Source organism: Osmia bicornis, chromosome 10 (genome assembly GCF_907164935.1).
Source record: "Osmia bicornis bicornis chromosome 10, iOsmBic2.1, whole genome shotgun sequence".
NCBI lineage: Eukaryota > Metazoa > Arthropoda > Insecta > Hymenoptera > Megachilidae > Osmia > Osmia bicornis.
In genome coordinates, this window is record NC_060225.1 from 4,565,293 (window position 1) to 4,590,175 (window position 24,883).

At 37.3% G+C, this 24,883-nt stretch overlaps 2 protein-coding genes across 5 annotated transcripts in view; one reads left to right on the forward strand and one right to left on the reverse strand.

The window, feature by feature from the left end:
- Positions 1–24,883, reverse strand: part of LOC114873887 (tubulin monoglutamylase TTLL4-like) — a 119,880-nt gene that overhangs the window by 75,165 nt on the left and 19,832 nt on the right. For 2 of the 4 annotated variants that reach the window (XM_029182652.2, XM_029182651.2), the window contains exon 3: positions 4,770–4,819. The gene's annotated coding sequence lies outside the window, so the exon portion shown is untranslated. Of the gene's footprint in view, positions 1–4,769; positions 4,820–22,288; positions 22,407–24,883 lie in introns of those variants that run through there. The other 2 variants (XM_029182655.2, XM_029182650.2) reach the window with 2 other exon arrangements.
- Positions 11,775–12,719, forward strand: LOC114873892. The gene has a single exon (XM_029182665.2). The coding sequence runs from the start codon at positions 11,775–11,777 to the stop codon at positions 12,258–12,260; it is 486 nt and encodes a 161-aa protein (XP_029038498.1). The 3' UTR covers positions 12,261–12,719.

Genomic DNA, 24,883 nt, shown 5'->3' on the forward strand with positions numbered 1-24,883 from the left:
AACTCGAGGAAAATCGGTTTTCTAGTAACGTTAATAGGTTCACTGTGTTGGAAAGGAACCACCAAGGGAAGAAAAATCATTATTCGAATACTTGTTGCGGAAAAAGCGACGTTCTTCCGGAAATAAATACACTGAAGAAATTATTGAAAATACAAAGAAACTACCCCAAACTTTAAAACATCCTTAGTTCAAAACACAAGAATATTTATTAAATAAAATATTCTATCAAAAATTGCCCTAAATTTTATCTTAAAACTCCCTCAATAAAAAATACAAGAATATTCATTAAATAAAATATTCTATCAAAAATTGCCCCAAATTTTATCTTAAAACCTCCTCAGTTCAAAACAAAAATATTCTATTAAAAACTACCCCACATTTATCTCAAAATAATTCTACCACCCTGAGAGACTAAAATATCCATAAAAAATAAAAAATAAAATATTTCCATGGCTACTCAGTCCACTCTAGATCTCTTTATCTTTTTCAAAGATCTTCGAAAGACCGGTGTACCCCTGCATCGTCAACCCCCTCTGTGCCTGGTCCTCCCAAGTCACCGTTGCACGTGTTCGATTTCAGCCCCTTTGAAGGCTCCTCGCTGGTCACGAAGCTTCATCCTGCTCCTTTTCTCGGCAGACCGCTCCGCCCACAGGACCCTTCCAACCCGAGAAAAGTATCCAAGAAAGACCCATCAAACAGTTTCTTCTGGCGCTTCCACATTGTGCAGGAGAAAAACCGGCGAAGAACGACCAACGTTCTTCCTCGTCGCGAAAAAGTCATTGTACACTTGATGGGACTATCTCGGACGTTGAATACAGCAAACGGCTGGTTTTTCGTATAATTGTCGCAAAAGTCGTGGAAAAATTGGAGGCGTTACGACGTTTGAAGGCGAATTCGAGGGATGAATAAGGACGGGGGTTGCGTCGGGCGTTCTGTGGGCCTGACACTCGAATCAGCCATGTTTCAGAGAAATCTGACTCATAGAAGGATCATTTCTGACCCTTTATAAAATTTTCTTTAAATTCAAGAAAATCTTTTCAAGAAAAATAATTTATCTAGGACTAATCAATATATTATAAAATTCATGAATATTAAAATCAAGCTACGAATGTTTCCACCCTTCAAAAAGCACCCCCCAGTCCACTTTTCAAAGCCTAAGAAAAAAAAAAGGAAAAAGGGAATTCGTAACAGCCGGCCAGGGATCGTATTTCATCCCCAAAACGCGAACGATTTCCAGTCTCGTCCCATGGAGAAAAAAGGTTGAAAAAAAAAATGCGAGGTCCAAAAGGGTCGATCGCGTCCGATTCGAATAGACAGGAACCGCGATGACACGGTCCGCGTTAATCCAACGATAGAAATCTCTAAGCTGCTACCGGTCATCCAGCAGAATGCCGAAGAAGAGGAGCAAGGGAAATGTATAATTTATAACGATAATCCTTTAAGAATAGATCCGTGCCCCGGAGGCAGATTCACGGTTCCACGAGCCTCAATGCCGCGTTGTCCCTTTTCAAAATCCACCCTCTTTCTTTCATTTTTTTTTTTCTTTCCTTCACCGATGAATCTCGGATCGATGGATCGTCGGGGAGTTCCGTCTCTAAGGCTGTGTTTACATAGCTGCAAGACTCGCGAGCGTGTTTATTTAGGAGCATAATGGAGAAACTCGTAAATGGAAACGGATCTCCGCTTCCACCATGGAATCTTTCTTCGCGAGGGTTTCCGTTAACGATCAGAGACAGGGTGGTTTCGGAGGGAGACGAAGAAACGCAAGGGTGTCTCGAAATAGTTTACTCGGTGTACGAAGAAATATTTGATATTAGGATCTGTTCTGTTACGTGGATGAGGGCTGAGTTTACCTTCACTTGAAAATCAATTGGAGTTCATCGATTCCGATCGATTCGATTGTCGATACAGTGTTAATGTTGACTGTTGGATTTGGAGGCTGCTTTTGGTAATTCGATTACGATCTTGGTAAATATGCTTGGATCAGGTTCATTTGGTAGTCTTCTTATGAACTCATGGGGTTTTGAAATGTGTCATTCTGATGAATTTATATCTCTATTGATTTCATGAAATTTTTCAGACATTTTGATTTTTAGAAATCTCTATTGATTTTGATGAAACATTTCAGACACTTTGATTTTTAGAAATCTCTATTAATTTTGATGAAATTTTTCAGATATTTTAATTCTTAGAAATATCATAGAAAAATATTGCTGTGGCTATAATTGATTTTGATGAAATTTTTCAAATATTTTTATTCTTAGAAATATCAAAGAAAAAGATTGCTGTGGCTATAATCAATTTTCATTTCACTCGTTGCATTGAGAATTCGCCATTGAAGGTAATACGTGTCCCTGCATCGAACTAGGGAGTTAGCATCCTGTCCCTTTGAACATTTTTTTTTCAGAGTCCTCCTGTACCCACCCACGTTAGATCCGTCTTTGAATCAACGCGGCAGGTCTTAAGGATCTCTGCATCCGGCAGCATCCTTCCTCGGGGCAGAAGATCTATGTCCAGTCTCCGAGGTAACTGTCTCAAAGCGAATTGAACGTTGTGCACATTGTTGCAGGTTTGGAGTCGATGGAAAGGCAAGCAGATCGATTGGAAATGCTATCTTCAGGTGTCTGGAGCTCGCATAATCCAGCGAGAAAAATGGTCCCTTTCGAATCGAAGGAAAACGTGACTAAATCATTGTGGACCAGCTTAGGACGATGCACATTTAAACAGGGTTTTTGGAAAATTTGAAAATCGAATGATTTTTATTTAAATTTCTTAGAATTATAATACTATCACTTGAGAAGTGAATAATAATTAAAAATCTGTGAGCAATATATATATTTCAAATTTTGACATAATTTATTTATGAGTAAATTTAAATTTTTATTTTCTAAATATTATTTTTCCAAATTCCAAATTTTTCATCAGAAAATTTCCTAAATTTTGTCTATGCACTATTATGCACATTATGCAATTTTGGGTCTCTAATGACCCAGCCACCATTGTTCTAAAATTAAATGAAAAATTTTGCAAAAGCAAAATGACTACCATAATTCTTTAGAAAGCCAAACAAAAAACGTCCCTAATTCGTGCACCTGGTACCTAAAGGGTTAACGTGAATTGCAAAGTAGGTTAGTAGGTGAATCTATGTTTCCGGAGTTTATGGTTCTGTTTTATATCCTTCGAACGAGCAAGTTCGAACACGTTCTGCTGCATCCACGTGCAGTTAAAAAGTGAATTGTGTGCCGGTTGCAGGTTCGAACCTGCAACGAGAAAAGCAGGTCGATTCGAAACGGAGCCCGTGTGCCTTTACACAATCTTCCGCATTCAAAGATCAACAGAAGGCGAGCAGAAACGTGTTCGAACTTGCACCAAGCTTTTTTCCAGAGCAAAATCCTGTCTCTTCCTTTTTAGCGCATCTTTTGTACTCTATTTTACCATTTTCTATGTACAGACGTCTTTGAAGCACAACTGGTCAGTTCTATGACGTAAAAGTGAAAGAAATTTAATAATAAAAAGAATAAAAATAACAAAGAACAAGGAGAATATGAATTTAGGGCTCTCTCCATGGTCCGCCATCCGAAAGCTAAGCAAATGTAGTTAGTTTTTTAATTTTCCTTTTTAAACAAATTAATTCAAACATTATTTACTTATAGCAAATGTTGTACTAAAGACTCTTTCACTTGTCTTTCAAATTTCTTTCAAAAAATCAAAATCCTCACAATCTACCCTAAATTTTTTCAAAACCAAACGCAACGTTACATATCGAACCGTTAATAAGACTAACCTGTTCCAACGATCCGCTAACCCAAATCTCCAACCCTTTACCTGAACCAGACCGAAAGGGTTAGCCTGGGTAACAATGAGGGAAAGGGTACGAGCGGAGAAAGGGTTCACCTGTGAAAGAGCAACTGGTGGAAAAAGAAATCACCGTTCAGCTTGAGACAAGTGCAACGAGCAGCAAGTAGAAACAAAGAAATATTCCAATCACGCTCGTTTAATCGCACCTGGCCTTTTCCATAAACTGGGAAACGAAAGGCTGCACATGTCGACAGCTGCGAAAAGTGTATTTTCTTGATGAAAAAAAAGGAGAGGAGAGAAGAGTGCAACCCTTGAATAAGAAACTCTGAAATCTCTTTCACTGGTCCCGATTCGTCCTACCCCGATCGACGCGTCATCCCCGTGATTGCGTCCAACAGAGTGGCCCACATGCACGTGTGCCCTTTGTGCACAGGTTTGACCCTTTTTACCTGAACACGGTGCAGCCTGCACCACGCTCGCTCACCCCGTACGTATTCATTCGTCGATGCAAGATATGCATCTAGAGGAGTGAATAGGTCAGAAAATAAGGAAATTCCGTCGGAGATTTTCGTGATTTTGAATAATATTGCATCCCCCTTACTTTCTGTGGATTTCAAAGGGATCGAAAGGGTCGGTCGTGTCGAGGTTATTGTTGGCCTATGGAAAGTTCCCTGGACCGGTCCACGGGACAAAGGATTCTGCGGGGTTTTCAAGGGTGGACAACCAGCCTGAAGGGTTCCAACGGTGCACGGTACGGAAAGGGAAAATCGTGGGTGGGAAAATGGTCCTGTTCGATATTTATCTATTGAGAGCGTTTGCATATTCTTTGTTCAATTTTGTTTAAATTTCTGGACAAAATATTTTGCAAATATACATTTGTCAGTGTTAGATTATTTTTCTTCAAATAATATTATGAATAATTTTCTCCTATTAATTCGAATTAAAATTTTGTAAATTGTTCTTTCACTCACCCCTCTGATGCCTGCTTCTCAAACGATGTTGTCACCCCTCAGTCGCTCACCTGCAACAAAATAAAAATAATTTGTCAATATTTTATAATTTATCTTGTGCTTAGAAAAAATTGAAGCAGGAAGATATTAGATATAATATTTTTATAACATTTGTAAATAGAATTAATAGTAGGGACTGAATTTTTTTTTTTTAAATAAATGTAATTCTTCTAATTAAATATGAATTTAAGTTTTTTTCTAAATGGGTTAGAAAAATCCAGGCGTTAAAGTCTCCATCGTCTAATCGAGAGCCCGGAAAGCAATTCGGCCCGATTGCGCACGGTACCGCCCTAATGACCGAAATTTCCTATCGACCGGCACCCCTAAAAAAATATTTAATAAGCAGGAAAAAAGCGTAATAGGGTCGAGCTACTATAAATTCACCCTGTCGTATACTTGGTCCACGGGGAGAGAGATAAAATTCCAATTACGAAGATCTCTATCTGAGGGCCGTTTGCCTACCTGCCGAAAACGATTACCAGCAGCGCGATGCAGAAGCGAGAAACAAAAAAAGGAATACGGTAGTCGGTATTACGGGTTATTTTTCGCCCCCCAGCCAAAACGGGGGACCATTTTTTTGTCTATCCTCACGTTCTTTAGGGGTTCCTCCCTCTGCCCTTCTTGATACGGTGTTTAGGATTCTGTGACGCGTTATATTTTTTTCTTTTTTTTATTATTATTCAGATTCAACAATTTCTTTTCATCAAATTCTCTTAGGAAAGATTTTGAAGAAAAGAATTTGATGGATCTGAATTTTTATACACCCTCGTGGGTTAAAAATAATTTTCAAAAAAATAAAACTTCTTATATTTTAATTTAATATTATGCACTTTCTGCTATATGCAGTTATTTTTTTGAAAAATAAGATGCATTAATCACTTCCATCTATAACACGACAGAGATAACGCTGCTTTAGCATATTAATTATTATTTATGCTACACTGTGATTATTAATAATCCGAAAAAGTTGATTGGCAGCGGCTAATTATAGCTTACACAAGTTGAACTTAACTTCTCATCTTTGGAAAAGAATAAAAGAAATTTCTTTCCTATCGTGCCACAGAAGCAGAGAAATACAAAGTCATCAAAATTTAATGAACCTATTAAGATTCCTCTTCACTTCATCCTTCAGATACTGTCTACTTGTTCAGTGATACGATGATAAGATACCCTACCAAGTATTGATGCAACCTTAATTATTATTTTTTTAACTCATGCTGGGTTCCAAATAAAATAAAACAATTTAAATTAACAGAAGTATTTGTAAATTAAATCAGAAACGTCAGAGTTCTAACAAATAATAATACATCAATTATGCAATTAAATAAATTTTTCATAGAAAATGAACAAATCCATCATTTTTAGTTTTAAATAATACCAAGAAATTCGAGTAAGCATCCTACTGAAAAAGCACCACTCTTTTTTTTTTCTTTTAATATATTACAAAGGGTAATCGTATCCTCTTTGCTCATAATAGGAAGGAGAGATTTGATCAGTGCGGGTTTAAAGGGTGGTGACGGCCTTGGCCAATTTTTTTCTTGGCGCCCCCTTTCATCATCGTTCTTCCTTCCGAAATACAACCTGGTACAATATTTATTACATAAAAAAAATTATTTAATACCCTATCTGTCGAATAATTTCATTTACCAAGGATCAAGAAAATATTATCAACTAAATTGAAAATTTAATATTAGAACGCTGAAAATTCTTAGATTGGGTTATCTGAAAAGCCGAAAAGATAAAAAATGAAAAGAGATATGAATTTTGTTTGACGGTTTGTTTGGAGAAACGATTTGAAAGCAGGCTGAAGAAAATCGAGGGTAGCAGAAAGAAAGCAGAAAGACACACGTCCGGACCAGACGTAGAGCCATTATTTTAATCTGAAACCGGCGTGGTCCACGGGTAACCCAGGGCCCTACGGTTCCTTACACCACCGTAAAACAAACACGTAAACAGGCAGCGTCATGTAAGCAGGTAACCAAATCCGTGGAGGGAAACCTGGTATCTCGATCATGAAATCAGTACGATTACATGGTCGAGTGCTAGAAGGGGACGTTGGACAGAGGATACAAGGGTAGAAGGAGAAAGAAGAAGTAGACGAAGAGGATAAACGAAGGGAGAAGGATGGCCTTCTGGATGCACCTGCCGGTGACGTCAGAAGGGACTTCTTGTTTGGTGCTGCACAGCCCCGGGGGTCACTACTACTGTTTCAGTTCAGCCTTCTTCTTCTTCTTCTTCTTCTTCTTCTTCTCGTCCTTTCCATGGACTCATCGAAGCACAAGCTACACGAACAAGACAGCCTGAACAGGCCATTATTTATATGCAAATGAAAAATTGTGAAAGGGTGAGATATCAACCTTCTGGTGTTGGCTAAGAATCTATTGATACTTCGATCAGTATGTTGTAACTAGGATTTTTGTGACTGACAGGGTAATAAATTGCTAGGATGGTAATTAATTATTAATGAAAATTTAACAAATAAATGAGTACCATCTGAATCCATAGTCTTTTATTATATTTGCAATAATTTTTTTATTATCCTGTACTGAATTTAAGAAATTTGATAATAAATATCCATGAAAGAGTATAATAATTTTTTCTAACAGAAAGGATAAAAAATTGCTAAAATGGTATTTAATTATTAATGAAAATTTAACAATTAAGTGAGTACCATTTGGATCTCTAGTCTTCTGTTATATTTGTAATTATTTTTATTTGAAAAATGTAATAATAAATATCCATGAAAGAGTATAATTATTTCCAACTGAAGCAATAAAATGACAGACTGAGAAAAGGAACTTGAAATTAATCTCTTTCGCTCGTCTGGCTGTAAGCTACTGCTGGACGATTCACGAACCCAGTCATTTTAAGCTTATTATTTCAAATGTCCGCGAAAACGTTCGTGAACGGATCGAGGAGAATCAGAATTCCTTGGACGGAGTTTTAACCAAGATCGTGTCACTTCGTTCGCCTAATGCCACCAGCAACGTCAGTGTCGTCGGCAGTCCAACCTTCTATCTGATCAACATTCGTCCACCAACATTTGCATAATCTAATATCTCTTGGCCAGGTTGAAACGTAAAACGAAATATTTTATTTTGGAAAAAAGGTAATCATTCTTGACACCTTCTCCTTCTGAGAAATGGCGACTGAAAGAGGGTTAATCTTTCCCTTCAACGTATTTTGTTAACACTATTCTAAAATTATTATTTTCTAACATTGAATTTTCCACAATCTTAAAAATAATATTTTTTAATACTGAACTTCCTACACCCTCAAAATTTAATTTTGTAGAAAATTCTAAGACAAAGATTTTCTATTATACAATCCTAAAACTATTATTTTCTAATACTAAATTTTCTACACCCCTAAAGTTTAATTTTATAGAAAATTTTAAGATTAGAAATTAGAAAGACTGTATTTTTCTAATACTGAATTTTCCACACCCAAAAATTGATTTTCTGTAGTAAACTAAATAATTGCAATTAGTTGGATTATTCTTTCCCAATTAAGAGCGTGATTCTAAATCAGAACGGAATGGACAGGCTGAAATCGATTAAAATTCGACGATCGTATTTTAGAAACCGGTTACAAGGGCCATCCGGATGGAATAATGAGATTGTGAATTCGATTTTTCAAGGATGCCCGCAAAAGACGTGGACGAGACCGAGTCAAGTTGACGCACGACATTTTAAACTGTATCTAACAAAACGTTCAGACGTTATCGAGCTAGTCAGACAACCGGTTTCTACAGAACGAACAGATAAATAAATAGACAGAAAAATAGTGAAATTGCTCGTTTCCTCAGTTTTCATAAATCTTAAAGAATTTGAGAAATCAAAGAGACTGAAAGAATTCAAAGAATTTAGATAGATTTTATGGAATTTTATAGAACTTCATCAATAAACCAACACACTTCCTTTCAACAATTTTTCTTTTTATAATGTTTCCTTAAACAATTTTAAAAACCTGTTTCCTTCGCATATTAATTAATTCACTGGGCTTATGAAGTGAAAGAAAAGAACTAGAATTTAATTGCTGGATTGCAAATTTCTGAGAGAATATTTCTAAAGAATTGAAGATAATTTCTGTATTATTAATATTATTTTGCAATATTTTCAAAAAATCTTTCAAATGCCAATATTTAAGGCAATAATTGGATATCGTTAAAAATAAATAAATATTTCTATGAACAGTGAAAGAAGAAAAACTCACTTGTCAACCGTGGCTCAAACGTTTCTGCAGACTTCCAGAGATGCTGAGGCGAGCAAATAAAAAAACAAACTGGCATTGCGAGAAGATAGCGGAGAAGAGGGAATGAGCAGGTCGCCTCTTCATGAAAGTAAAATCATTTCCTGTCGTAACTACGTGCAGTCTCCCTGTTGCTTTGACGAGCGAACCGTGCTCGCCTCACCTGTAGCTCCCAAGTGAAAACAAATACCCCACCGATGTACCTGTCCTCGAAGAGGGCAGACGGTACCCCATGAAGCGGTGCATCGTGTTAGCCCTACGGGATTTACCACGACCTTCGGGAACCCTCCTGACCTCGACAGGTTCCTTCGGGATGGTGCACCGCACTTGCCAGATTTCAAAAATAACGAAAGAATTTTTTTCTTAATTCACGTTTTAATTTTAATTAACCCACGACGGACCAAGGAGAGAGCCACCAGTTGAAAAATATTGCGAATATATTATTTTTCTTATCTAAGAAGTTTCCTGAACTTCTGTTCTGTTATTTCCTGAAGGAATAATTCCTTTCTTTTTTTAATTTAAAAAATAAATCGGCATTAGAAAATTCACCTGATTTCTAGTTCCGGCCAAAAGACTTGTTAATTCGACGAACACAAAGGGGGATAAGGAAAAGAGAAACAAAAAGTAATAAGAGAGACTCGTGTGCGAGGGTGTACGGTTCCCTGCAGGGATGCGGACAGGGCAACGTGGTTCTTCCAGAAGGAAAAAAAGGAAATGGAAAAAAGTGGCTGTGAGGCGTAAGTTAATGACTCCGAGGGGTGCCATGGCTATCCGAACGCGTCTAGACGCTCGACCCTAAATCTCTCCGGCACAGAGGAGTAATGGAGGAAGCTGGCGAACATTATTGCCGCGCGTTAATTACTATAACTTACAGCCCCTTGCGCCAACTTGTTGATTTAAACGTCGTCCCGTGCACGTTGAAGGATCCTCGCGACGAATGTTTCATCTAATTGGACGAATTAATCGCCCCTCCAGCGACATAAATATTTTGCGTAAAAAGTGGCGAAGGGGGAGCTTCGAAGAATTTTTGCGGGATTTATTTAATCCGATGAATTATCGCCATTGCGTTGGCGAAAGGAGAAAAACATTTTTGGGTAATTTATTGTAAAACACATGGAATATCAAGAGTGAACTTCAATCCTTCTTCTAAGGGTGGTATTAGCTCCTAAAATTTAACAACTGAATAAAATGGTATGGTGGCTCGCAAGGTGTCAAATAAAAACGATGAAGAATTATTTTTAAAAGGGATAAAAATTGAATGCTTAGATAGCACAGTTAAATAATCAATTGGAAATTTTCTTTACACGACACAGATACGTTTCTTCCTTTCATATGTAAACACACCATCTTCTGAAAGGATGTATATATAAAAATTTCGTGAGCTTTTATCGAATGATAACGAGTTATGGCGAAAGGAAAGGTAAAACGTTGCCGTGAGCAAGCAACGAGGAGATAATAATTTGACGTGGGAATGCGTACGAACGTTCGATCTTAAATTTAAAGAATGACAAGCGGCTATAAAGAAAGTTGGGAAAGGAGTTCTCGTGACAATTCTGTTGATGTCTTATCAGATTACACATCTGCAGATAAATTTAAACGAAAGAAAAGTCACTTTCTGTATTTGATGATGCAAGTTTCGTCACGAAACCGTCTGCACTTAAATAAAATTGAAATTGACACTGAGATTTTGAAAAAAAAAATCTTGGATCAAAAATAACCTAATTATTATCTTCACCCTTTCACTACGTTATTGGACTATAGTTCCCATGAGAAATATTTAAAAAGAAATTAAAAAATAATTTTAGATCAAACATAGTTATGGTCTTTAACCATTTAGTATTTTAAGAAGCATAAAAATTAATTATATAATGGAAAGGTTGACCTAAGGATTGATTAACCCCCTTATAATAAAAAAAAATTGCCTCCACCCTTCCACTATAAGTCCCATGAAAAATATTTTGAAAAAACTTGAAAAAATTAATTATGTAATGGAAAAGTTGAGGTAAGGGTTGATTCACCCCGTTGGCTAGAGGAAGCCTAAACGCTATAGACGATGAAATCTCATCCCCGTCGAAGGAGAGACTTGTCGCAACAGGTTCGAGCCGGTCCTCCCTCGATCCGGGCAAACATATATCCACCCTTTTGATGTAAAAAGGGCCGAAAGGACCCCGGCGGCTTCGGCTTTCTCGGCTGGAAATCGGAGAGCATGGAAAAGGAAAGGAAGGATCCACCGAGAGGAAAGAAGGTCTACGAGCCGAGGGGGTGATCGCGGGGGTGGGTGAGCGTAGGTTCTTCTCAACGCAGCTCGGGGTGGGTTAGGTTGGATTAGTGTCGGAGGGTGTCCAGAGGAGGGAGAAAGAACGGCAGATGGTCGGCGTGGACCCTGACGTGGGAAGCTCCGAATTCTCCAAGTTCCCACAGCCAGAGTGCACCTGCCCTCCCCACTCTGTCACCCCGTGCTGCTCGACCGGGGCTATATAAGGTCCGGGGTTGCTCGTCTAAGGCATCATTCGCTCACTAGCGCTTCGTACCAAAGCATTGGCACACGATATTCACCGAGTATCCAGAAAACTGATCGAGCATTGAACCGTTTCATCGGGAATCACCAAGTGTTTCGAGTTGAACGCGATAACAGAGACACGATATTGTGCGGTTTCGCTCCTTTAAAACCGGTTGTGGTTTCGCTGATCGGCAAGGTAACCAAGCACATCAAACATGGCCGCCACCACGATGAACCACGTGTTCGATTACGAGAACGAGCTGAACGACAACCTCTACAACCTGAAGATGTCGGGCAAGAACGGCGCCAACAAACGGGTCAGAAGCGTTTTGAAGCCGATCCTGCGGCTGCTGAAAAAGAGAACCGGCAGGAGCAAATACGGAAAGGGACAGAAGGCGGTGCCACAGGTGGAGATATTCACCGAGGAAGTGGACAACCAGAACAACGCGAACGAGGCTCTCGAGAGGAGGCTCCTGGCTGGATTGCAGGACGCCGAGGAAGGAGCTGCCATCACCGTATGTTTGGACGGACAGATGACCGTTGTCCCGGTTGTACCTGGTCAGTGCTACGTGCCCGTTCACTTCGCGCACACCCACGCCGGCGACTTCTACTGGACCACCCTCAGCATGGCCGACAGTGATCTGTGCTACAAGGAACGAGCCTTCTCCCAGTACCAGACGCCCGAGATGCAAGTCGCGTGAAACGATCGAATCACCGCGAACGTCGTCTACCTCATACGCCTGCACTACCGAGACCTTGAGGTTCTTCAACTGAGAACTGTCCACTCGTTGTCTTCGAAGAGGAAGGGAAAGTTCCAGCTTCCTGGCGCCAAAATACTGGCGAGGAGATTTTTTATACACCCCCACAAGACCAGCAGAGACTGCCCTTTAGATAAGATTCATTCGAAACTGTGATACGTAGATTGTAGTTTACAACGTTCCCTAACTGATCCTCCTTTCTTTTGCTAAAAAGGAAATCTTGGAATTTGTGTACGATCAGTTAGAAAGAATATTTTTTTTTTTTTGTCCATTTTTTCCATTTGTTTTTCAAACAGCGACACTGTAAATGAGTGGTCGCAGAATTGTGATATTTGTACCTAGTAGGTTTAATTGTATACATTGTGATATTGGCTTTAATGTCGTCGGTTGTGTACCGATAACACTTCCTATTGTCTTCCACATTGTTAAGAGAATAAATGAATAAATGTAATTGTAAGCATAATCAACCTGTCTCGTTATTCACACCTGTTCGTATGATAGTCTTAAGTTAATATAGATTCTTATCAATTAGTACGAATATTTCCTTGAGAAGATATATTTTTAATAAAGCCTTTTCAAGGGAATTCGTATCTTTCGATTCACCTGCGATCTTCGAAAATTGTCAGCCCTTCGAGAATATAAAGGAACAAAGACTTGGGGGCTTTGAAAAGGGTCCATTCATACCTAAAACTGGTTTGTGAAAGCCTCGAGGGTCTTTTCAGCCCTTCCTTGAGGAAAGATTCGAAAAATATCTTAAGATTTCACCGAAGATTCTATGGGATGCGAGAGGAAGATTTTGGGCAAACATTTTTCCATCCTAATTGTAGGGGTTTGGAAAGTTTCTTGACAATAGATAAAATGATCCAGGGTTTTCAAAATTTTTATTATTTAAGTAATTTTCACTGAGATATCAGTTGCATATTATGGTGATTAAATAATCCTCCCCCTTCTGCGACCGTCCCATTCAATTATCCTTTTTCATACGGTTAATCAATGCACACACCTGTGATTCTTGGTACAAAGTGAAACAGGTTCTTGCGTAACTAAGAAACTGATTGGCTTCCCCCATTTTCGCGACTGTGTCGTACACGTGCATTAAATGAAATTAAAAATTCTGAAAATATTTTCAATTCTAAGTATTGCAATTATAGTATCTTCCTCGTTATATTAATAATTAATTGTATACAAGAATTTTGTTAAATAATCATACAAATAAGTAATATGTTAATTGAAAAGAAATTCGTTTATTGAAAAGTTTAAATCTAGAAGGGATGCACACGTGTTGCCCATATGTGACAAGCACATGTTCGAAGGGGTGAATTAGGGTGCGTGAATTCAGATGATTTTCCGTGGCCAGTTGGGAGTAAGCCACCCTTGGAATAACAAAAGAATGCAACGTGTATCAGATACTAATACAATAATGCGAGGGGTGAATAATTTCGAGTATGGCCCATCGATGGGGTTAACCCAATTCTCTGTTTGTTTAACGGCCAGCAGACCGCGAATGTCCGAATGGCTTCAATTGGGGTTGAAAATGCAAATGTTAAGCACCGTGAGTTACAATGCTATCGTTTCATTGTGATTAAAGTGTATTAACATTGAAATAGAGCTCATTGATTTTTTTATATAAGGAGAAATGCAATGAAAATTAACTTAATTATTTTGAAATAAATTTTGTTAAATTAATAATACTTATTAGTCATTCTTTTCACCATTCTTTTTATAATTTTAATAAATTTTTATTGAATTACTATAAGAAAAAATGAACTATCAAATTTTGTATAAAGATATAAAATTTGTTGTAAATCAAAGAATAAATACCACAAAAGAAATTGTAATGAAATGTTTATAATTTATAATATTTTGGATAGAAAATCAAGGTGTTGAAAGGATAAAACCCTGAAGAGCAGGCAACCCTTCGTACAACCCTGCATTAGGAACCACGTTAAACCTGCACCCAATCACTTTCTCCATAAAACAAATGAAAAATATGCAACAAAAATTATCATTTAATTACTTTCAACCCTTCTAATTCTCGTCTATATTTTTTGTAGTGTTCAATAATTTCAAAATATATCTCTAATAAAATAATAAAAGTATTTAACAACTACTTTAAGTAATTTAATTTTTAACATTGCAACAATTTTCATTTACGTAAGATGTTTTATTCAAAGGAGTACAAAATTTCATTTTCTCCATTTCACTGTAACTGTATACCACATTTAATTCCTGATTTCCAATTTATTATACTTCTGAAACTTTTTCATTTCTCGATTTCTACTGCAATGATATTTCCTTTCCTTTTAATCTCTCGATATTGAAAACATATTTTATAAACGGCACTTGTCGGTGAAGAGAGAAAAAAAAAAGTTTCATTAATATACAATATTTAATGGGTCACAAACTCGTTGCCAATATAAACGCAAATGTCCTTAAAGGAAATTATGTCAATCGTGTTAAGCTGAATTAACCACGACACACCTCTTTCATGTTATCAACTGTAGAATATATTTTATTAATGACGGGAACTTATTTTCAAATTATACCTGCTTTCTGTTTCGTTCGAGCGGTTCCTTTATTTGTGGTAAATTTCCAAAGTGATCATCTTAAATTTCCCACGTTACATAATTAAATAATATAATAAAAAAAAATGAAGAAATATTTTAAATAAAATTAAATTTTAAAATTAATTTTACGAAAGACATAATTTAATTTATAAGTACACTCGCGATCAAAGTAAATATTAATTAAAATTTTCCTATACCATAATTTAGCTTAAATAAATTGAAGCTAATAATTTAATTAATCATATAATTTTTATTAAATAAATTTGCAAAAATCCTAATATTCTCTTACAACATTTGCTTCAAAATTTTTAATTTTTTACATACCTTTCTATTCTACAGTATATCAACTTTGTTTTTAATTATAAAATCTTTTCGAACACCCTGTATATTTCGAGGAAATAAACAAAACAGCCGTGTGAAATGTATCAATTATACAGCCTCTTTCCTCGTCGATCAGTTTAATCGGTGCCATTTCTGTCGGTGAAATTAATTCATTACACGCCTCACCGTTCCCACCTTCCCTCTTACTCTCTCTCCATCGGCGAAAAGTATTTCCATCGTAACACGGTAAAACCTTCTCTTTCGAGTAATTGCGACGATTACGAAGGTGGGGTGAGAAATTAGTTGTTCGATTGGTATCGGAAGGAAAAAAAGGAGTGTATCCTTAAAGAATCCAACAAAAACGCGACTCTCTCACAGTGTAAAGTCGGTCGACGCGTGAAACTTCTCCCGTTTGGAAATTGATTGTTTCCAGGCGGCAGCTGTCGTTCGGGAATTTTGTCAATGTTGGATAAAAATCGCGAACCTGACGTTTCGACGTAACTCGATTTCGGTAAATTTGTAAATTACACGGATCGTTTGATACGAAATTGTCCGAGTTGACGAAATGTCGCGTATGCTTCAACACTTTCACCAAGATCCGAACTATCGGGGATCATTTTACATATTATTATACATTCGTCATGGATTTCTCGAAAAATTCTCGATATTTCCAATAATTTACGTATAAGCTCACTGACTATCATTATCCACCTTTAACGCGATAATTTCTGCATGCAGATAGTAATTGACATAATTTCCAAATAACATCTTTTTTTTAATGAAAAATTATCAAATTAACACTGTATTAAATTAGAATTAACTTTCATCGTAGAATGATCAAAATTCGATAAGAAAGAACACCAATTTTACTCTGATACATAGTTTGTTACAATCTGCAACCAGCCATTTTGTATTAAAAATATCGATGAAACTTTTACACAGCTATTTTTAGCAATCTTCAAACTTTATATTGATGTAACATAAGAGGTGTTTCATGATACTTTTCTGTCATGAAATTGTGTCAGACTTCTTACCTTTCAAGATCGCTCAGTTGATATGGCACAATTTAATAAATTACCAGTCGCTGACGTAAATGTATATTATTTTCTTATGCTATTTCTGTCCCTCATTGACGTACATTTTTTTCCATTAATTATACTATTTCTAGTTGCCATTGACGCGAATTTGCATCGTTTGGTTAAATATTATTGACTAATAATACTGCTCCTTAAAGGGAACATGGAATTATTAAAATTAAACTTATTTCTTCATTTCCATTTGGCAAATGTAGCAGAATGTAACAGTAAATGGGCAATAACACGATTCGAAGATAATGCAAATGGGTACGCATACAGAAGCGACGGGAAATCGGAATTAAAAGATAATTACAGAATTGTTGAAATCGGATTAAACCGAGATACTTATGTACGTTCTGTAAGCCGCATGTGTCACTTTAAGCTGCTACAAATTATACTTCTCTCCGCGATGTAATACACCTGTTCCATAAATACTCATGAAATTCGACTGCTCTTTATGGATTTAATGCGAATTTATATGAAGGTTGTTTAATACAAATCTATAAATCGACTGCATATTTCTATTTTTTACTCAAGTACAAAGTAATACCGCTTTTTCAGCTTTAAAAAGAGTCTGGTGAGTTTAAAATAAAAATAAATTACAGTTATCGATCCCTATATAATGACCGACCCTTTTCCTAAAAAAGTAATGCGTGTAATTCCATAAACAAAAAGTATTTTTAAACGAAAATAAATAATATGAAATACAAATTGGGGCTCTCTCCATGGTCCGTCGTCGGAGAATTAAAAAACGCATTGTATTATATTTAAAAAAATAATTACGTTTCAATTTTCCTATTTTTTCCACAAAAATATTATTTTTAATACATCAAAATATAAATTCTGAATTATATTCAAAACAATTCTGAACAATTCAAAAAGAAATAAATAAATCGTATTAGCAGCTTTAAAAATGAAACACCAACATATATAGAAACTGAAGACAAACAACGAAACATCCAATTATCACGCTCGGCAAGCCCGCGGGCGGGTCGTTGCCGAGCAAGAAGCGGATACCTTTCGATCCGCCGCTACTTTCTCAGCAGCGTTTCTCGGGCGATTTATGGCCGCGGGAAAAGCACGTGTCGCGGAATCAGCGTGGTTTCCACTCGGCTTGTGGAACGGTAATCGGCTCCGGCGCTCTCTATCCTGTGCCAGCGTCCGCTTTCGCGTAGGTCGACGCTCGTCGCGTCGCGGCGCTCGCTCGTGCCAGAACGGTCGCGGTGCCCGCTCATTCCCACGGCCCCGAGAGAGCGCCGTATAAATACCATCGTACACGTGCTCGCGCGATGTAAGCGGCCGTGTACGCACGCGTGTCACGTGTGCCGTGTGTGCCACGCCGCGTCAGGTATACACACCTACGGCGGACAGGTAAAACAAGCACGCGCTTACGTACACGCGACGCGTAAAAACCGTTTCAACTTGGCATATAAGAGCGTTTGGAAAATTGAAAATGTTATAACAAATACTTGGATTGTGACAAATACTTGAAAATAACAGGTGTAAATAAATTTGTAAAGAAAATCAAATTGTATCTGGTGAAAATTATTTTGACCTATATACGAATTGAAAAGAACAGGAAGCTGTGTCTTTCGAACGCTCGTAAATCTATCAGCATTCGAAAGGTACATTTCACCTTCACCTGTTACCTTTCAGCTTAAAACCGACCCCCCTTGATCCTCAGGTACGCACACGTCTAAGTATCCCGGTTCTCTGAGCTGAGTCACAGCGACACGTCACCTGGTGCGCCGTCTTGTTTGGCAATTCGTTAGGAAAGTGGCAAGAAATCACGGCTACCAGAGACCGGTAGCAGACAGCTTGATACACGGTTATGGGGACTAGTGTTACTGATTTATAGATTTTGGATAAACAGCGGTTTGAAAGTTTTTTCAGCACAATAATTTGGTATCTGAATTATTCATGGTATTTTAAATTATTATCATGAAAAACGGAATGCAATTTTGGTCATTTAAAAATATTTAAATATCAATTACAGTAATTTTGAAACCATCAATAAAATCAGTTGAACGAGCTCACGATAAGTGCATGACATTAACGCTAATTAGTCCCGTGTGACGGTTAATATAGAATAAAAGCTATAGTAACACGAGCGGCGTTTTTGCGCTTGTTCCAGCCTAGATTTATAAGTCGGGTTTTCTTGTCGTGTGGCCAAGCCCCGTTTGGAATTCAAGCCGCTATTTTCCGTAACAGCAACGCTGTTGGCCACCGTTTTTCCCGCTAGTTTCGCGCGAATTAACTGCAACACGAAGTGGCCTGATCGAGTGGCCTGGTAATTGGTTGTACGATCACTGGAATCGTGCCGTGTTTCCAGATTCGAGAGAACCGATTAACACCTTGAACGCCGGAGTCGCCTTACCGTACCATTTATGGAACGAGCAGGTAAAAAGTGGAAAATCGTTCTTAATCTTTCGCTGGAATTTACATTTAATTCAATTCCGAATTATTTGAGATTTTATTTGAACCCTAGAAGTCTATCAGTGATGCTAGAGAATGAAGAATATGCAACAGTATGCAATTTTTAATTGTTTCTTGTGTAATTAATTATGGATAAATTTTTTAATTAAAAATTAAAAATTAATTGTATTTTGATATGTTATGATAGTGTTAAAATAGATAATACACTTTATTATTGATTTATGCATCTAAATGCATAAGATAAATGCAACTGCAACTGCACTGATATATGCAAATATATTTTATATTTATTATCAGTGGGTATATTTTGTAATATTACTGCCAAAAATAAAGGAAATCATGTATTTTGATATGTAAAACCCGACCATTGATTTATGCACTTATGTGCATAAGGTAGCTGCAACTGCAACTGCAGTGACATATGCAATTATCATAACTAGAGGATACTTTATATTTATTAGCAATATATTTTGTAATATTATTCCTAGAAATAAAAAATCATATATTTTAATACGTTATAATAATTTCAACCCCCACTATTGATTTATGCACTCAAGTGCAACTGCAGTGATACGTGCAACTATCCTAATCAAAAGACACATTATATTTATCAACAATATATTTTACAACATTATTGCTAAAAAATAGATATTTTATGAACTGCTCAGTCTACTGATAACCATACCGATAACCACAACCTCTGAGCAAACAGAAGATATCGTCCCTATCGATACAAAGCGACCAAGAGGAGAAGGTACCGTATCATCAGAAGCTCCTAGATAGAAAAACGACGAAGAAGAACGAAATCCCGTCGATTCAAGGATATACATACTCCTCGTACGCCTCTTCCCTAATCCGTGCATAACGATCAGGGTAAAGACATCGACGGGAAAGACAGTGGCGAATCTTAGCACGCCTCGGCCACGTGGACGATCGAAGGGGACGGACGAAACTTTCTCGACTGGCAGCTCCCGGCCACGGGCTTCTTCTTCGTGGTCGTTCTCGTGGGAACTCGAGACAGATGCGTCGCGCGTGAGAATCTCGGGCAGATGCGGACTTACGCACCTTCTCTCGAGTGCGCCACGCACTGTCTCGTATTTATAAGAAGCCCGTGTAGGTGTACGTGTACGACATGCCCGTTCGAGTATTATACGCGTCGACCGTAACCCGCTTACCGGCTTCTTTCTTGCTCCCTTCGCGTCATCCATCCGTTCGACGTGTTTTGCATCCCTGTTTGAAGTGCGGCCAGCTAACAGTGTATCTAACCCTCGACTCGTCTGATCTAGCTGCCCTCCACCCCCCTTGAGAGACGTGTGCACGGAACGTGTACGGAACGTGGCCCCCCTTTTCTTCCGGGGCCCCTTTTTCTTGCGCCTCCGCGCGTTTCCTCGTCGACACGCGTGGACCACCGATGGACCATGATATTTCTTACTACCACCAATGGATTTTTTCTTTAACCCAAAGGGTTAAAGAGAATGCCACCCTGAAGAATCGGGGCATTCTAAGTTGCCCTGAGATGATAAACAGAGCAACATTCTTGGATAATGAAGAGACATTTAGGGGTGTGGAAATTGTTGTAAATTATTTTTATATTTTTCTTCATTAGAATCAATTGTTCGTTTAATGTTATTAAAATACGAAGACACCGTCCTAGAAATGCCACCCCGAGGATTTATACTTATTACACCGATTTTCAAACGTTATCAATCGGAAATCTAATTAAAGGGAATAAAAGACCGTATTCGGAATTCATTACAGCCAATAAGGGCCATTAAACGCGCGAAAAATAATTTAGAGCATCTTTATTACCCGTCGTTTAATCAAACGGTCGTATCATCGGTAATAAAATTTCTCCCCGATTCACGTAACCGGCTGGAAAGTAAAATTTTTATCGCAAATGAAGTACATAAAAGGTCTATATTAAAGGAGATGATCAAATCGTTTATTAAGAGATTATGCTACTGATGATCATTCTGAAAAGTGAGGCTCGAATAATTTGCAAAATTATTTGAAATATTCAAATAGAATATTTTGCATATCAATCTTGAAAGCAATTTTTCAAAATAATAAGAAGACACGCTTGTTCATTCAGAATTTTTGAAAGTCAACGAGACGTTGAACCCTTTATCGTGACACGGGCTCCATTGAAAAATAAATTCGACCATGCATACAGAACACCTGAAATTATAGGGAATGCGAGAAAGAAGGACGAGTTCTCGCCGTCGAGTACATGAAAGCTTTGACAAGTTGATAACACAGTTTTACAATTAATGAGAACTGCACGTGTTATAGATAAAATGACACGTGGCTATCAATCATACAATTAATTACAGATAGCTTGGAAACGTACACGGCTCCTTAAACTTAATTGAAAAAAGTTTATAATTGCATATGAAATAGGTACAACGTGCATTTTACAGAAAAAATGCTCGTATGAAATATGCGAAAGTGTTGAAAATAAAATTTGAATGAAACACAAAAACAGGGGTGTGACAAAATTGATTCGTAGTTGATCTGTTTTTGGCTATAATTATAATCGTATAATAATTTCTCAGATAATAAAATATTATTGTAATATTATAGTATTGCAATATACCTATTATAATTATCTATCATAATATTATAATTATATATTACCTAATTTCTGATTATCATATCTACTCCAATAATTACCAATTCTAATTATAATAATTGAAATACCTATTTTAATATTATAATAATCTACTATAATATCATAAAAATGAATTTGAATATTGATATCAGAAATTTTGGTATGATTTTAAAATCACCCCCTATCACTTCATCTCAATGCCACTCAAGAATTAATTAAATTAATTATAATTAACCTCAACCATAAATTATCGCGACAGAGAAAATTATTGTAAAAATATTTGTTTCTCGCCGACGTACGTGAAAATTTTCCAACGCAACACTCGAATGATTTAATAACGAAAGAAGTATCTCGCGTTGACTGTTTACGATCGACTCGCCTGACACTCGACGATTTATTACGTCAACGTAATTACCAGACACTTCGAAAGCATCTTTCCAGGGCCAATGCGTTTTCATCCGACGAAAGAAAAGCCCTGCAGTCACGTTCGTCTCGTTTAAACTCGTCGGCAACGAATATAATTACAAGATAATTACTTCGTGCGGGTACCGATCACGTCGTTCATCGACGTTTCGACTCTGCCTGCCGATTATTCACCGGCTAACGAGAGAGAAACCGATCGTATTTACGAGTAAACCGTTTCGAGCCTGACCTGCTTTCTTTAAGAAATGCGACCCACTGTTAGGCGCCGATAATCTCCTTCGAATTTTATTGTCAGGTAAGAATGCTCATAATAAATGGGAAAGTAAACGATGCATCGTATATTTTTCTGCCACGATTTCCTGATCGGTAGAATATTTGCCTTTCTGCGACATTCTTCTTCACCATTCAAATTGTTTATTTTTTGGACAAAATTTATCAAATTACAGAAATACTGTATTCTTGTAAGTTTCAAAATAATTCTACGTATTAAATTTCAATATCGGACGTTTATGACGCAATAATTGTAATTATAATTACCTTCAAATTCTAGAAAACGCCTGATCACCGATACATGAACACCACACACGAACCGAACACAACGAGTCACTCTTAATAACTGAAGCGTTTGCAGATACGAACTGTTGTGTCCGCGTCTTACAAGGCTTTGTTTACATTCTCGCTACGACTGTTTGCATCCGATTCGCGATACACACTGGTGTTTAGAATGCGAAGATATCGCGATGAAAATTCATTTGAATAGCTCTGTCTACTATTTGCCATTGAGAATGTGTGAAATGAATCGGAATGCAGAGTTTCAAAAACAATGATAGCTTGTAAGGAAATATTATATCCCAAAATATGTATAGTAAATTATACATTGAAATATTGTAATTCTTGTGAATTATTTAAATATTACTGTGACAATGGAATTAAACTTGATTTTGTTTAACAAATGATTGATATTATTAATTTTCGGAATTTACGGACCATGGAGAGAGCCTAAAAAATTATTTTCTCAATACCTATATGTTCCATTTTTTTTTTTTACTCTAGGAATCTATATTCAATCACCATTGAATTGTTCAAACATTACTCTAACAATGGAATTACACTTGATTTTGTCTAACAAATGATTGATATTATTAATTTTTGGAAGGCGGACCATGGAGAGAACCTAAAAAATACCTATATGCTCCATTTTCTTATTCTACTCTAGAACCCTATACTCAATCATTTCCACATAAAATTTTCCACATTATCTACGTCATCAAAAATTATGCCACTATTCCAGTATTTAAAATAGACAACGTCGCACATGGTTTAACATGTACCGGGGGACAGTTCCGTCCAAGTGAACGGTACTTCCGTCGATGATTGCGATGGCCGTAGTCATCGGTGAGCTGGTTTAATCCGAAAAGTTGTCTGAGGCTAATGTTACGCCGACCAAACTAGCCGAGAGTCAGGTGGCTTCGTGGACGAGGTAGCAAAACGAATGACTCGTAGTAAAAAAGTTCCGTCTTCTGGATCCTCAGCTCGCATCCGTCCAGCCGGAGATAACAGAGTGAATGGACACCGGATAACCCCTTCTCCCACCGTCAACGATCCTTACATGGATGAGTAACGAAAGGCCACGAGTATCGAGTGAAACGTAAAAGAAAAAAGTGTATCCTGCTTAATGACCGTACATCCTACGGACGATCCTCCAGTAATACCGGGGACCACCTCTCGTCCAGGCCAATTACTCCACGTGAAAGGAAACAAGCCACGGATACGTTCGGATAAGTGTTAGTCTCCGTCGATCTCGATCCTAGTTTAATAAAAGCCGTATTTGCAAAACATCGATCGCGAGGATAATGAAAAGCTTGTACGGCCCAAGGTGCGCCTCGTTTCGATCGGGTAAAAACTGGTATCTATCGTTCTATCTAACGCAGACGATTCTGAAGGAGAACGATTGAAACCATTTCGTTGGTTAATAATCACGACCCTGAGTAGACGAGGATATCTGTAGTCGATGTTACAAGGTTTCAGTATCATTCGACTTGATTGCTTTTTCCACACTGAATCGTACAAGTATTTGTAAGAGAACCTACATGATACTTTGTGCGAAGAAACGTGAAATGCTGATCATCCCTCGGTCTACACATGTGTAATTAATGCTGCTACTCAGGCACTGGATGCTACGTGTTCAATCACGCGATATTGCATGTTCATTCAACGGTATTCCAATGTTACAGCACACATGGAATAATTATTTTTTGGAAATTATTGTAGTTGTAAGGCGGTTAACGAGAGGGCACTGGTGTCCAGAAGTGCCTTTAATCCTTTTTCTGATTTATGAATTTTTTAACAAGAGATAATTTTAAAATTTTGTATTTCTGTAAGATGAATCGTAGACTTCAAAGTAAAAATGAAATAAAAATATGTAAGAGTATGTTATCATATAATCTTCGATCTCTTTCTTTTTGATAAGATATAACGATCCACTTTCTATGTGATAAAGGAAATTGGTTATCTGATTGAAGAATCCATGATATTGGAAAATAGAGAAAAATTACACGTGATGCGATATCGATCATCGAAGATAAAGATCAATTTTCTGATAGAATTCCCTGCTTCGCTTGATCGAACGAGAAATCTGAAGAAAGATCAGTGTCTGTGCAACGTGGCACATTCGTGGCATTATATTTAGCCATATAAAAAAAGATCCCTGGTAGAAAACGTGGTATTTGGAAACACGCCAGAGCATCATGTACCTCGATGAACGAGAATGAGTGACCCATGAAAACTGGCAAGACAATCGGTGGACTCTTCAGCAGAAATTCAAGAGCACATGCCAGTGTTCTATTTGAATGATTCAAAAATATCAATTGACATTAGGTAATATTTTAATACAGATACGTTAATTTAGAATATCTTTTTTTAGAAGGATAAAAATAGAGAACTGCAAATTTATAGTGTAATTAACCCTTTGTTGCGTCTCAATTTGTATTTATTTTAAATCAAATTAAGTAAATCAAAGGGTTAATTTTACTCCAGCTATCAATATAAAAATAGTACAAATTTTTCATACGATTCTCCCTATAGCACAATCATAAGACCTAACAAGCTTACCCGGTAAGAAAAAAGAGAAGA